General features: G+C 39.1%; 2 protein-coding genes across 6 annotated transcripts in view; both read right to left on the bottom strand.

Moving 5' to 3' along the window:
• LOC139583633 (protein Shroom1-like) overlaps positions 1–8,694 on the bottom strand; it is a 37,531-nt gene extending 28,837 nt beyond the window's left edge. For both annotated transcript variants that reach the window (XM_071414917.1, XM_071414933.1), the window contains exon 1: positions 8,506–8,694. The gene's annotated coding sequence lies outside the window, so the exon portion shown is untranslated. The remainder of the gene's footprint in view (positions 1–8,505) is intronic.
• Positions 8,695–9,740: 1,046 nt separating this feature from the next.
• LOC139583651 (AF4/FMR2 family member 4-like) overlaps positions 9,741–15,614 on the bottom strand; it is a 39,000-nt gene continuing 33,126 nt past the window's right edge. For all 4 annotated transcript variants that reach the window (XM_071414956.1, XM_071414965.1, XM_071414945.1 and 1 more), the window contains 6 exons: positions 14,489–14,625; positions 14,012–14,083; positions 13,799–13,892; positions 13,613–13,656; positions 13,216–13,427; positions 9,741–12,937 (listed from right to left, as the gene is read on the bottom strand). In XM_071414956.1, coding sequence (XP_071271057.1) covers positions 12,810–12,937; positions 13,216–13,427; positions 13,613–13,656; positions 13,799–13,892; positions 14,012–14,083; positions 14,489–14,625 — 687 coding nt within the window. In that variant the 3' untranslated portion in view covers positions 9,741–12,809. The remainder of the gene's footprint in view (positions 12,938–13,215; positions 13,428–13,612; positions 13,657–13,798; positions 13,893–14,011; positions 14,084–14,488; positions 14,626–15,614) is intronic.

Raw genomic sequence — 15,614 nt, 5'->3', positions numbered from 1 at the left:
GATACACTCAACACGGCACGCTGGAGGGATCCCCCATACTGCACCGTGTCAAAGCCAATCAGCAGGAGCTACTGTTAGGGTCTGTCATATTCCTGCAGTGATGGGTCATGAAAGTGAGAGGATTCTGGATATCAAGCCTCCACACACAAGACCACTCTGGATATCAGTTACAAATACATTTATTCACCAAACCATTTAAGGAGTTCATCACAAATCGACTGACTGCGAATGAGACATGAGGTATTGATAACAGCGTCTGCTAAATGACTCAAATGTAAATTAGTAGAAATCCCACTTCCAATTCTATAGTGCTAGTGGAGGACTCTTAACAACTGTCATAAACAATTCTGCCAATGGACTATTGAAACTGTCTTATCTTTTGTTTTCCTCCTTATGTCAATCAGGTGATACCATGAGTACATCAATATTGTGTCAACCGTGTCATCAAAGCCCTGGACCCCGGTCCATTATACATGGGACAGGATTAACAGACAAGCAGACATCTACATTCCTCTCTATTGCCAAAAGGTGATCTTTGCTCTCTCGAACTGTAACTCACACCCACCACAGCCTGGATAACCAAATTACAGTGTCCATACATACCCACTGTTAATGTATCTGTTTGTTTTCTGTTTTCCTGTCATTCTGATTGCACACTGCACCCTGTCATGAGTTAGTAGGAGAGGATAGCGGTGACAGATGTCTATTGCCAAAAGGTGATCTTTGCTCTCTCGAACTGTAACTCACACCCACCACAGCCTGGATAACCAAATTACAGTGTCCATACATACCCACTGTTAATGTATCTGTTTGTTTTCTGTTTTCCTGTCATTCTGATTGCACACTGCACCCTGTCATGAGTTAGTAGGAGAGGATAGCGGTGACAGATGTGTGTCGGTGACTTCATTAACTCTTTCACAGAGGGACAATGGGAAGGGTTAGAGTAGGTTATACAATTTGAGTAGAGCCATGGGTGTTTTAGGTAAACTGATGCCGGATGATGAAATACGAACTCTTGCTGCACTGAAATGAATCGTGCCTCTGCTGTTATGGCCTCCAGAACAATAGCTGATCTATTTGACATGGAGGCTGGTCCCTGTTCAACAGTGGAAAAGTACTCCAGGCGACGCTCAGTGTTTGTGCATCTAATTATGTTGGTTTAGTGACTTTTGTTGTGGCATTTGCCATGACTTACTGGTTTGGCTGTAAATCGTGTAGTGAATTTGGCAGCAGAAGAATGGTTTAGGGTGGTTTTCACACCAAATTGGTTTGGTGCGGTTTTTCCAAACTCTGGTGCGTTTACCCCCTTAGTTCGGTTCGCTTGGACTGGTGTGAACACTATCCGCACTAAACAACACACTGTGGTTTGCTTAAAAAGGGTGGTCTCGGCCCGATTCAATTTGTACAGTGGTGCGGTTCGCTGCAGGTAAGAAGGCAGTCCGGACCAAACACAGGAGAGAACCAAGAGTCACGCATTTGATGAAATGCACACAACATCATAACTTGATATGTCTGAAACATTCTGTGAGTAGCAGCGTATTTATGAGCGCATCCAATGCAGATTAGGGGATTGGGGACATAGCCTATTCACGAAGCAGTTAGAGCAGCTATTTCCTCCAGCATGTTGTTGGAAGACCAAAGCGAAAGTAATATGAAGATTGGGACACACAAAATAATAAATCAAAACATTTGTGGGCTTGCCTGTTTTGCATGTTATTTATGCATGAATACATGTCACATATCAGTTTGCAAACAATTAAAAAAAAATATATACATGAGTTAATAAAGCTGCATACAAACATCGTCTCTTTTTTGTTTTCTTGAGTAAGGCAGCACCAAAACGCAGGTGTTTCAGCCTAGCTCAGTGCTTTCTGTGGTGGTGGGGCAAGCCAGCAGACAATATGGAGCGTTGCGCCGTGATTGGCTCAATGTTCTGTCACTCATGGGGACACTACGTCACCGACAAGTCTAAGGGTAGAGCTAGAAAATTCAAGCGCCTTCGGTGCTGCCATAGAGTTACATTAGAAGTGCCCATCCATGAAGGCTTAAGGTCATTGGCCACAGATAAAATTATGTCAAATCACGTTATATGTGCAGTAGCTTTGATTGAACTGATCATGTCAACATATTTTGCAAAATCTTAACTAGCAGTCATCATCATGAAAAGTTGAAAATCTATTGGCCAATCCTTTTTAATCCTTGTCATATGAAGAGAAATAATTAAGATAAATTATAGATAAAAGATATTGGTGCTCATCGGCCATTGGACATAAACATTACACAATCATTGGAAATTGCAAATTCCACAAGGAATGGTTTGGAAGGAATCAGTGACAGTGGCTAACTGGAAGCATTGCAAAGCAATCACTAGCTTGCTATTCAGTGGAGTGCCTGTGTGGTCCCAAATCTCAGATTAATGGGCTATTTTCCAAGTTTAAAATGATAAAAATTCAACATTGGCCATGCTGTCAACTAAGCATGATTTGTGCAACGCTCAAAACAACTTAACTCGGAACTGAGAAGTCTTGAACTCACTGAAGTCAAGTTAACTGGGAATTCAGGAATAAACAATCTCTGACTGGGAAAATACGCTTGTTTTGAAAGTTGTTTTGAAAGCACCATCAATCCAGATGCCAGACTTTGATGACAAAATTTGCCCACGAAGGACCGCCTGCACAACAAGGTGAGTCCAAAAATGTAATGTATGCTGCCGCATAAATTATGTAATATGCCAGGGAGATAGTATTACTTTCTTAGCTACAATATACATATGTGTATGTTGTGTAGTAAGATGTTAGTAGCCCATATGCCTCACGTTAATAATTTGGTCTATTTACCCCTCTTAATTTCACCTACTGTTCTGACTTGGTGGTGCACATGTCGCCTATAACCTGTTTTAGATAAATGTAATCATTGAATAGTGCAAGATCTTTCATTGTCTGATATATGCCCCCTTTATTTATCCTACGGTTCTGAGTTGGTGTAGAGGTAGAACACTGTAATGTTCTGAATTCTGTCGCTGTACATTTCAAAAGTGCTAAACAAATAGTTATATTAACTACATCCGTCCTAGCTCGCTCATTAATGTCTTAATCGAAATCTTATCCGCTTCTCGTCCCCTTATGCCATAGTTTGTACATCTCAATTGTCATTAGAAACGCCATTTGTTTAAGCAAGTCAGCCATGTTTTTTTTAAAGGCAGTAAATGAGGTTGAATGAACTGTTTCGCTGCCAGACAAGGCTCCGCTGATAGCCAGATGTAGCAGTGGTTAGATGTTTGGGCTGCTGTTAGGACAGCTTTATGTAGGCCCTAACAGTTTGTGGGCACCATTCGTCACCGTTATAGTGCAATTAATGTATTGTTAGTGTTGTGTAGTGTCTTTGCTGGCATGCTTCCCACTTAATTTTTTTAGCCTCTCCAAGATTTACATGCTAAAATTGCACAAGTGGTGCTTCATGAAAATCATAAATTGATTTAATGTGAGCATTTTTGGACAATAAACAAATGACTTGCATGGACACTTGGTTTTCGTTATGAATTTTAGTTCATTTGGCATTTGGCAATATGAAAAAAACTCTATGTAACAAATAGTCTAACTCTGAATTGAATTAGAGCTCAAAAAACGCTTTAAGATGTGAAAACGCTCTAAAACGGAACCCAAACCGGCTGCGCGCGTGCACCATCGTGCGCCAACATTTATTTTGTCCCTCCACAGCAAACGCGATCATGACACGCAGTTTAAAATATCAAAACAAACTCTGAACCAATTATATTAATTTGGGGACAGGTCGAAAAGCATTAAACATTTATGGCAATTTAGCTAGTTAGCTTGCACTTGCTAGCTAATTTGTCCTATTAGGTAGCTTGCTGTTGCTAGCTAATTTGTCCTGGGACATAAACATTGAGTTGTTATTTTACCTGAAATGCACACGGTCCTCTACTCCGCCAATTAATCCACACATAAAACGGTCAACCGAATCGTTTCTAGTCATCACTCTTCCTTCCAGGCTTTTTCTTCTCTTGACTTTATATTGCGATTGGCAACTTTCATAAATTAGGTCCATTACCGCCACTGACCTCAGTCGTCTTTCAGTCACCCACGTGGATATAACCAATGAGGAGATGGGAGAAGCAGGACTTGCAGCGAGATCTGCGTCAGAAATAGAACTGATATCTATTTTAGCCCTTGGCAACGCAGACGCTCGTTGACGCGTGTGAGCAGTGTGGGTTCAACAATTGAATAACATAGATTTCTAAATTTATTTTGCAACACTCACACACGCGACGCAAGCGGTGTAGTCAGCCTGTAAGATGTGAGTGCATCGGTCCGTGGGACCCCAAACCGATCCAAAAGTAGCAGGCATCAGCCATAAAATTGATTAAAACGTTTTATAATAGCATACTTTCTTTCTACTTTCAGAAAATACGTCATATTGTGTGACAACCGATGCGTCTTCTCCTTCAGTGTTGAACTAAGCATGTAACTATGTTGAGTCTTTGATCAACAAGTCATTTTGCATGCCGAACAACCCAGGCAATATCAGTAGCCTACTCAAACTGCGCACTGTGCCCTGCTTTGCGTGCTGACCAATGAGAGTTAGGCCGCATGTCACCTTCAGCAGTCAAATGTTTGTAAAATGGCTTGCGTAATATTAGGCTTTATTAGTTGAGTGACAACCAATGTAATTCGCTAGGTTATAGTTATCAAATGTGCTGTTGAAAATGGTGTTTTACCGGAATAAAGTAGCTTAAGCTACCGCCTGAGAAACGAAACATCTGGCTATAGCCTATCTGCTGATCGGGGCTTAGGCTACATTCGATTTTATTTTGAATATTCAGGTTCACCATAAGCAATAGTATTGGTAGTTTTGCTTTAAACAATCAGTGTAGATGGTAATTTTTAGATATACAGGGTAAAGTTTACAATTTCATAACAAGGATAGAAAAGTTCTCTGTAAAAAAATTGACAAACGGTCTAAACCATTTGATTTTGAGATGGGGTGAAATCCAAAGTTGTGCTATATATTCATTGGCCATGTCATAGCTAATTTAAAATGTATATATATTGATACAAGAATAGCTCAAACATTATGATGGTGAATTCAGATCAAAGGTGGGGAGACAAAAAGCAAACATTGGCCCCTTAGCTGAGAGTGTGGTGGTAGATGCCCAGTTTCCCTTATGGCTCAGCTCAGGTGCCTACATACATCACTGACATGTACATCACTCACACACACAATCACACAGAGAGAGAAGTCAGCTCAGACAGACCCAGCTCAGAGAGGCCCAGCTCATGAGCTCCATCAGGAGCAGATATGAATTTAGAATGGAAAATGAATGTGTTTATGCAACAAACGTTATAGGGAGCCCATGAATCTAGGTACGTATCGAATCGTCTTGAGAGCGGGTTGAGAGCTTCCAAGTTCCTTGGTGTCCACATCACTAAGGGCATATTATGGTCCAAACACACCAACACAATTGTGAAGAGGGCACGACAACACCTATTCCCCCTCAGGAGGCTGAAAAGATTTGGCATGGGACATCAGGTCCTCAAAAACATCTACTGCTCCACCAAGAGCACCCTGACTGGTTGCATCATCGCTTGGTATGGCAATTGCTCAACATTCGACCACAAGGCGCTACAGAGGATAGTGCGTACAGCTGCAAGTGATAGCTGACACACACACACACACATTCCCTCACAGGCTGCTGCTGCTACTCTGTTAATTATCTATGCATAGCCACTTTACCCCTACCCACATGTACATATTACCTCAATTACCTCGACTAACCCGTACCCCTGCACATTGACTCAGTACCGGTACCCCTTGTATATAGTGTAGCGTCGTTATTGTTATTTTATTGTGTTACTATTTTTCCGTTCGTTTATTTAGCACATTTTTCTTATTTACTAGGTTTTTAACTCTGCATTGTTGGTTAAGGGCTTGTAAGCACTTCACAAATCTGTTGTATTTGGCACATGTAACAAAGAAAATTTTATTTAATTTGAAAAGGAAAGATGCACATCCCTAATGAATCCTAATACAAAAACACATCATACTGAGTCTGGGAAGTACAACAAGTTGGAAATTCTCAGGTACTTCCAGGAGATGTAGTCTACTGTGACATAATACTGACTGACTCAGGGTGATCAGCCTTTTCAGATGATAGGCCTACTCAACAGTACAGAATACTGTACTTGAAAGATGAGCTGCTGCATAATGTAGGTATGTAGTGGTGAGACGGACAATGTCAGGGTGAGGGAGAATGCGACAGAAAATAAGTGCCAGAGATAGCGTGGGGGACGAGAAGTATGCTGCATGTGTTTCGCCTATGAGTGTGTGTGTTGCATGCAAGTGTGTATGCAAACGCATTCCCTGGCAGACCTGTAGGTGCAGAGTTGTGTCCTGACCACTGCTGAGCGTGCCAGACCGGACAGGACACAGAGAGGCAGTGTTCACCACGCATGAGTGATTTAGTTTCAGCGACAGGACAAACCCCCAGTGTCTGGTTTCCCCCAAAACAACACAGAACAATGGGTGTCATTTTTGTTCCCACTTTAAATTAAACATACAAAAGTCATTAGTCTAAAAGGCTCTCCTTGCATTATTCAACCAGATCTAAGGTGACAGCATTCCTTCAATTTGAGACATGATATGTTGATAGACTGGCCCATCATTACAGAACTAGTCTACAGAACTAGTCTACACTATAGTTAAATTATATTAGTTATAGCCTCATGAAAATACAATACATGTATTATACACTAATAATACATAGAATTATTAAATGGTATAGTGAAGGAGATCAATATATTGCTTACGGATGGTTTACAAACACGCCTCTTGAGAACTTCCTTTGCGAAATCAATTATCGATCTCAACTTCCTTAGCATGATCAATTAGGCTATAATCTCAGTCCCATTAGCAGACACATTAGCAGATCTGGAAATACTTTAAGTCATCTGCCTAGGTGTAAAGCAAAACGTTGTACTTGGATGGTTACAATTACTATGAAGTTATGTAATTTTACTATTTAATAAACATCACAATAGCAAAAATGCTTCATTATACTTATGTAGATACAGTTTGGGAAATATTTTCAGTAAATAAAGCATACAATAAAAGTGCAATTTTGATAATTATTATCAAACGATAGGGTCTCTTTACATTAAGCATCACTCCGTCAAGGGAAATATTGTATTGTTTCTAACAAAGATGATGTATCTACATATATTTCAGGATGTTGTGTATCCCTGGAAATAGTCAGAATTCATGTAAATATTATACTTTTGAAAACATAGCTTGGCCCAAAAAAGTATTCTCTTGGCACAACTTATGGGTTAAGTTGAGCCAATGGGACAGGATAAGTTGACCTACACATTTCTGTACTGAATAAAATATTACCACTAGCTTTTTAAACCCATGTCTATCTTTACTTCCCAAACACAATTCAACACAATCACAATTTCTTTTTTGTCTTTTAAGCACAATTCAACACAGGCTTAACACCTAACAAACACTTTGTACTTAAAAATAAATAATTGAAACATAGGCCAAGACCTGTTGTTACCTCATATTCCAATGATAATGCCTTGAATTATTCCTGGGAAGAAAACACTTAAATTTGCTAAACTTGCCATGGGCTTACCCCATGGCCATTGGCTCAACTTACCCAAGGCAAACATTTTGACGCTAAGGATATACTTATGCTAGGTTTAGGACCTCATAATGAAGCTTAGAGACCCCAACTGATTTATAGAACAATCTAATAGCTGCAATATGTACTTTTTTGGGCAACCATACCAAATTCACATAGTAATGTTAGTTACAGATCTGTCATGTTCAATGAAAGCAAGTCTAAGAAGTGGTAGATATGTTCTATGTGCACTATTTCTATGCTTTCCATAATTAAGTTAAATTTTTGGTCCTTATACTTTCGGTTTTCTACACCAGCTTCAAACAGCTGAAAATACAATATCATTGGTTATTGAAAATATATTTCACAGCGGTTTAGATGGTACAATGATCCTCTACACTATGCTTGTTTTCTCACAAACTGAAATTAGGCGAACTATTCAAATTTTTGCAACCAGGAAACGGCAGAGTGATTTCTGCATATTGCACATTTAAAATGATCTACTTAGGTTTAGATGTAAGCATCACGAAACCTCTAACACAATACATTAACTTGACTTGGTGAAAATTGTTTTTTGAACCTAACTCGTTTACCACTTTCTCCATGTGGTTTCTTCCTTCAGACTCCTTGAAATGATGACCTGTTCTTAAATATTTGGTCAAATGATTCATGTTGCGTATGGTTTCCTAGAAACAATGGTGGCTGAATTTAACCCTTTGGCTCAATTTACCCCACTCCCTCCTACAGTTTTATAGTCAGTAGCCTAAATGGCAAAACTATTCCTGGCCAGGAGGACCGAAACTGTAACAGGTTGGTGGAGAGTACGATACCGATACACCTGCTAAACTTCATAATAATAAACATACCTGGGTGCTCGACGTTGAAGGTATCTGCGAATCCTTGCGTTGCTCAGGTGAGATGAATGTTATTTTTTACTCAAAATGAAAAACTTTCACCTGATTGAAAATATGAAACAAATGGTCTTTGAGAAAGAACACAGCTAATACGCTTCCCGTATGGCTACCTTGGCCACACAGGAAGAAAAGTCTGAAAGGTAATAGAATTGCATAGCATTCCAGCCCAACCAATGGGCAGATGAGTGGGCGGGGCTTTCCGAATTCTAGCCCTTGTATGAAATATTCCCCTTAGAAATTGATTGCAAGTCATTAAGGATGACTTGTATTTGAACTCCTATCTTATTTCAAATTATTTATTCAAACATAAAGGGGAGTTTAAATGTTATTCATCTCCAACCCATAGAACTAGGTTATACAAGCTGAAGGTCACCGGACAGGTTAAGAAATGCCTGTGGAATGTTTGTACAATAAGCAACTACGTTTCTTACACACCATAACAAAAGGCCAACTACAGTCTTCTTGTCTTTAATTGTAAGATATTATCTTTATTTAATAGGGAAGCCCTTAAGAAATAAGTGTGCATATAATCTGAACATCAATGTCTATTCCCTTGGCACAAAAGGGTTAATGTTCCCCAAGCAGTGCAATGTGGGTTGAAAGTAGCTAATCATTTTTAAGAGCCTTTGCATACTAGAGCTATACAAACTACTTTGTTTCAGTAATGCACGGCCTAGCATCGTTAAGCACACGCTCTATTGCAGAGGACCCAACAATGTTGTTAAACCACTTACAGAGAAAGTAACCATGCAGATGCATGGTCACTCCAGAATACAGCTCTTTTTACTGTTGATCGGTTTTGGGATACTTCCCCTCAGATGACCAGGGGACTTTGTCAGGCAGATCAGAAAACCCCACTTGGCATTTTAAAATGTTTCCAAGACTGGTTCCAAGGTAAACACAGTCAATGTAGTGACATTACAATTCATGTCCACAGGGTGGCAATTCAGGCCTTGGAACAACAGGTACAAGGGCCAGTATGACTAGCCTTAAAATGGGGGGAATTTCCAGATATGTGGGGTTTCTTAAGAGAAGCCAGCAGCCATTTAAGGGCTCGGTCTTAAAATGTGTTGTGTGTTGTGTTCAATGAATGAGGTTTCTACAATCAACCAAAATCACATTCTTAAATACATCTACATCCAAGTGTATTGACATAATGGTACAATGTATTGGAAACCACAGGTAAATTAAACATAACCATATATATTTTATTCTCAATACAGCAAAATACAAATTATATTCAGGACAGACTCATAAATCCCATTAGTAACAAGTAATACTTCACAAGAGATTTTAAATTACATGTTATTCCAAGTTTGAATAACAAACTCATAAGAGTACCTTTACTTAATATTGCATCCATAATACATCTGTTATCAATAGTTTAAAACTAACCCAATTAAAACTACTGTACTTTGTATGCTGATGAGGCAGTTAAAAATAAGTACAACATACTGTATAAACTTCTACAACTGCTTAACATACAGACATATCTCAAAAGACATCTCGGATCAATTTCAAAAGGGCTAGAGCTTTCTCACGTGAAGTAGAAACTGAGACGGTTTTCTTATGATCAACTGTACATCTCACACCAACATCCATCCATTCAATCTGATCAACAATATACATTGCATGGATTGAAATGTCTCCATATCAAATACAGAAAAGAAAATATTAGCACTTGATCTAAAGACATCAATGATGATAATGCTTATGACAATGACAGACATTGGTGAAGCAGGAGACAAGGCATACAATACAGTAACAAAAATGATTAATAAACATATTGATATACAGTGTTCAGAGACTCAAGTGTCATCTAACATTTTTTGAAGAAAAAAGCTCAGAAAATGTGCATATAATCTCAAATTGTATTTACAACTTAATTTCAATACAAATGTTAAACTGTAGTAGAAATTTACCCTAAAAGAAATATTTTATATACAATTTGTACATATTTGTATTTAAATAGAGACATGCAAGTGTTAAGTCTTTCTATTGAAGGTCAGAACATTTCATTTTACCCTGGATTTATTCAAGTTATAACTAACTATACTTACATTGAAATATGGTATCAAACAACCCACACAATATCTTCCAAACACTTAAAATAATATTCAGTAAAAGCCAAAAAAAATAAAATAAATGGTTGACAAGCTAAAGTGGCAGAAAAACAAATACATATGAGTGAAAGCCTTGTGAAAAATGTAAAAATTATCATCATCTTTTGTACATCTGAATAGGATGGAACACAAGCCTTGCAGCTGTACTTAAAAGTTTACCAGTGTATGAAGACATGGCTACATGAACACACACACCCAGAAAACTATCTGCGAAAAGTGGCCTCCAGCTTAAGGTATAAAATGGCTTAAGCCATCCATGTTTGGTTACAAAAACAGATGTATACCAGTAAATCAGTGGACAAGCATGAAGCATAAGCTAAAAGCATTGGACATTTGTGTCAAACAAAATAGGTTTTGGCCAACAATTAAAAAGTGGAAATTCCTGATTTCAAACTAAAAGCCAAAAAAAAATGATTTACAAAGATTTTACTTAAAAAATCCTGCATAGATAAAACATCTTCCATTACTCTGAGTGCAAGAAGAAATAACAGTTTCCCAAAATTAAAGACCAGGGTGCCAATGAGAAAAAGGTACTAGTGTTTCCAGCATGTGTATATTATACATGGGCTAATAGGAAAAAACTCTTCATCATACAATACCACTTATGCATCAAATTCACTTTTCTGTTGCCTTGTTGCAAAACTAATGACAATACAAAATAACATAAATATTAGGGCAGTTTACCACTATAGTAGCTCAATCTAACCTGTACCATAAATATAGACCATAGATTACATTTCTATATTTTGTAATACACAAATTACTATTACGCTATGTAGAGAACCCAGGAACCACTTTTAAACATTAAATTAAGTATGACTGTTTCATATTCAATACAAATACTTTGCATTTCAAGCCTAACAATCTGAAAGTGAACAACTTTGAACAGAGCAACTTCTTGGTACATAAATAAAATATATATTGGCCATGTACTTTGTGACTGGAATAACACTCGTGTACGTACAATTCGATCTATGTATGGCTAATAAGCACCACCAATGTGTATGCTATATAACCTATAAAAAGAATTGTAGTCTTAAAATGCAAGTGCATTCATGTCCTTCCTTGCAGTAAGTATCTGCTTTCGCCAGGCAATTTTTGAAGAAACTATACAAATAATTACATTGTGTTTCAAGGATAACATTTGCAATACCAACCACACCCTGCTGCGCCTTAGAAAAATACAGCAACCCTTTCCGGTACAAACCTATAAGGAATCAAATAGAATAATAACACCTTGTTTAGAAATGAATGATCTATCTGGGCAATTCATCCAACAAAAAAACCTTGCAACTACAGTCAAGTTAGATTTCATAGGAAGAACTCATTGACAAATAGGAAATGGTTCTTCAGAACGATGAAAGTAACTTAAACAAAATCAATTGAATGGTGTATCACAGGCGAACGCCAAATGTGGTCATCTGTGCGCTACCTCCCCTTCAAATGGCAACTGTTAAGAGTAATGTGTGCATGCGTCAGTGATATCTGTCAGGCAAACCAAGCTCTCGGTCACTTCACACACCATCAAGACTGTCTTCAACCCACTGATCACAGCTAGAGTCCAGTACTATTCCAAAAAGTCACGTTTGGAAGCCTGAAATAACTCTTAAAATGTCTCCAAATTTGATTTGAAACATTTGATTTGATCAAACCATTTAAATCCCCAACAACTTTGCTGGATCTGCATTTCAACACATGGTATATTCTAGTTTCCTGTAGATCAGATACAAGGCACAAAAAAAGATAAGAGACAAACCTTAGTTTTAAAGCACCTTTGGTTTGAAGGAAGTACTTTGGTAAAAAAAAAAATCAATATATAAATAAAAGCCAAATGTGAATAATGTGCTTATAGCCTATAGAAGTGTATTTCATCTAAAATAATTCTGCAAAAGCGTTGTGCCAAATAGAACAATGACTTTCTTTTGCACAACCCAAAGATATGACAAAGACCACTAATAGTGGATTTGCTAGTATGTACAGATAGCTTAATCCTCCTCCCCCGTGGGATAGTCGTAGGTCTAAGATGCTCAATATCGCTCAGTGTTTTTGGCAAGCTGGTGTAGAAAATGGACACAGTGTTATAGTTCATGTGTGCATGGAGGGGCAGCGGGGATGGGGGGGTTATAGCATCCTTCAGGGAATGAGCTTAGCGTCCAGCCGCAACCAGTGTAGGCCCTGCCGTGTGAAGCGCACCAGTTCAGTCATGCTGCTGGTGTTGAAGATCAGAGGGCCCATCACCTTGTCCAGCTCCGTGAAGAACTCTGCAAAATAGACAGGTCACAGCCAGGGTAAGCAAGGTAAACACTTAAGTCAGAGACCTCTTGCCTAGGAATGGCTTGCCAGCTCTACACTTAGAGTTAGTTTCAATCTAATAGTAGTATTCCATTTTTTGAATCTAACGTCTTAAAACAAGCACTTGATAGGATATTGATACCTTGGAAGTTGGGCTAATACTGACATATGCATTCTATATAGGAGACCCCCCCGTCTAGTTTCTTCTTGTGCTGATGAAGCTGATAAGAGGGAGTGAGTCAGGTACCTTTCTGCTCTTTGGCCAGCTGCTCTGCTTGGTCCCACACCTCGGTGGCATAGAGGAAGTTGGAGGTGACCTGGACGTAGCTGGCAGCCATCTGGTGGATGCGTTGGGGAATGGTGACCGAGGAGCTGCCGCTGGATGTGCCTGACGAGTAGCTACCGGTACTACCTGGGGACAGCTTGGGAGAGACTGGAGAGGGCATGCCAGCTGCTTTACTGAAAGACAAAGGTAGATGCAGATGGATGGTAAGAGGAGAATCACAACCGCTCAAAACAAGATTTTTCCACCATGATTCAGCATTACGTCTGGACCATTAATTGATGACTCTGACTTCCTCACAAGTGACATACATTTAAGAAGACTGTTGGTCTCAAGACATACAACAACGAAAATGTCTTACTTTCCCATTCCAGGAGAGGGCGCTTGGGTGTTACTCAAAGAATTCTGAAAAACGCCAATTGAAATGCAGAATAAACACGAGCAATTTGCTATAAACAAATAAACATAAGCAATGTAACAAGAATGTCTGTCATTGTTCTGATTCTTCTGGTACAACTCTGAACTTGTACCAAGGAAAATAAATTACCTTCAGGTGCTCCGTGAGTGTTTTAGAGTATTTCAGTGCACTCTCCTTCCTCAGCTTGAACAGTCGCAGGTAGAGGAGGGACTGGCATCGCAGGCTGGAGTGGGAGGGATGAATGAACTTTAGCAGAGTGACTCAATGAGCAGTGGCACAATGACACTAAAGTCCATACACGCTCTAAATGGAATCTATTGAGTGATGAGTCAGAACACCTACCACAACACGGCTAACCGTTTGTCTGCTGACGTAGCGTCTGGGGCCATGTAGCTCTTTAACTTCATAGTGTACCTAAGACATACACACAGACGGAGACCGAGAGAGAAAGAGAGTGAGAGACTAATGACTGGTTCTCAGTAGGTCTGTCTGGCAATGCCACACAAGCACTCTTAAGAGGTTTCATAATATTATGGTATACTGTCAATTCAGTTAATTATTTGTCCATTTGTGCAATTTTGGGTCTGTGGTGTCTTTATGAAAGGTAATTGCTACTATGAAGATAATTTCTATTTGATATCACATTTTATTGGTCACATACACATATTTAGCAGATGTTATTGCAGATGTAGCGGAATGCTTGTAAAACAAAATAATGGAAAGTTGCTTTGGAGCTAGAAGCAGAGCTGATATCATGTTGAAAATATGTTAAAACATGTCGTAAATAAGTTGTCGAGAAATACAGCCATTTGTTCTTACTTGATGAGCTCCACGGTCTCGGCATACATGGGGAAGGGGGACTTAGCCTCCTGAGCACTCTTCTCCAGTGCGTTTCCGCACTCAATAAAGGACACCACAGCATCCAGGTAGTACACAGCCTTCTCAAACCGGTCCATCTGCACACAGCAGCAACACACATTAGGAAAACCGTCTCTTATGCAAACTGTAGACAGTAGACAGTTAGTAGCAAGGGGAACGCTTCATGACCAATGCTTGTTGTGAAAGCAATGTTGTAATAAACATGGCAGACTTAAAATGTCATGAGTATTATGTAGATTTTTAATACAAATATTTGATGGTTTCCCTGGATACTTTAGAATAGGGCTAGACAGGATCCAGTCTCCCAATAAGAACAGTGAGATACCTAAGTGTATCTGATGATAATCCCCAGGTGAATTATTGATACCAAGTGTGGACAATTATAGCTCATCTAGCTGCTCCACTTTCAGTAGCCAGAGGACCCAAAAAGATGATGCAGAAGCACTGAACAGTAAAACCATTAAACTGTTCAATTCCAGAGAGTGTGTCCAAAATAATGACTAAAGTCCATAGCTTTTCGTACAAAACAGTTGTCATACTCTAGGCCCTCATATTCAACTCTGGATCTCAAAGCCAGTTCCACTGCTTTTTTCCCCTCCATTATTTCCCTCTAAATCAGGGACTGACTTGGACCTGGGACATCAGGTGGGTGCAATTACTTATCAGGTAGAACAAAAACCAGCAGGCTCCGGACCTTGTAGGGTAAGAGTTGAATGCCCCTGCTCTAGGGTGTCCAAACAAAAACGCATCTTTTGACCAATGGGTCAATTATGTTATGTTTACATTTTCAAAGCCTTTCACATTTAATTCAGCTCGTGTCATGCTAATTTTGCTTTTTGCGACCAACAGAAACAACGTTGAAGATGACGACCACAAATTGTAAAACCTTCAAAAGTTGTTACAAGAAACCCACACCGCTATGTTAGAGCTCGGTGCTTATTATCGGATGTATTAGGTTACAAAATCTGACTTTTTTGGATATAATGCTAAGTTAGAGAAAGAACCCACTGAACAATTCAGAACGTGAATAGTCATATTTGTCTTGGTAAAATAAGGAAATTACATT

The sequence above is a fragment of the Salvelinus alpinus genome, chromosome 1, assembly GCF_045679555.1.
Source record: "Salvelinus alpinus chromosome 1, SLU_Salpinus.1, whole genome shotgun sequence".
Taxonomy (NCBI): domain Eukaryota; kingdom Metazoa; phylum Chordata; class Actinopteri; order Salmoniformes; family Salmonidae; genus Salvelinus; species Salvelinus alpinus.
This window is presented reverse-complemented; position numbering and strand designations above follow the sequence as displayed.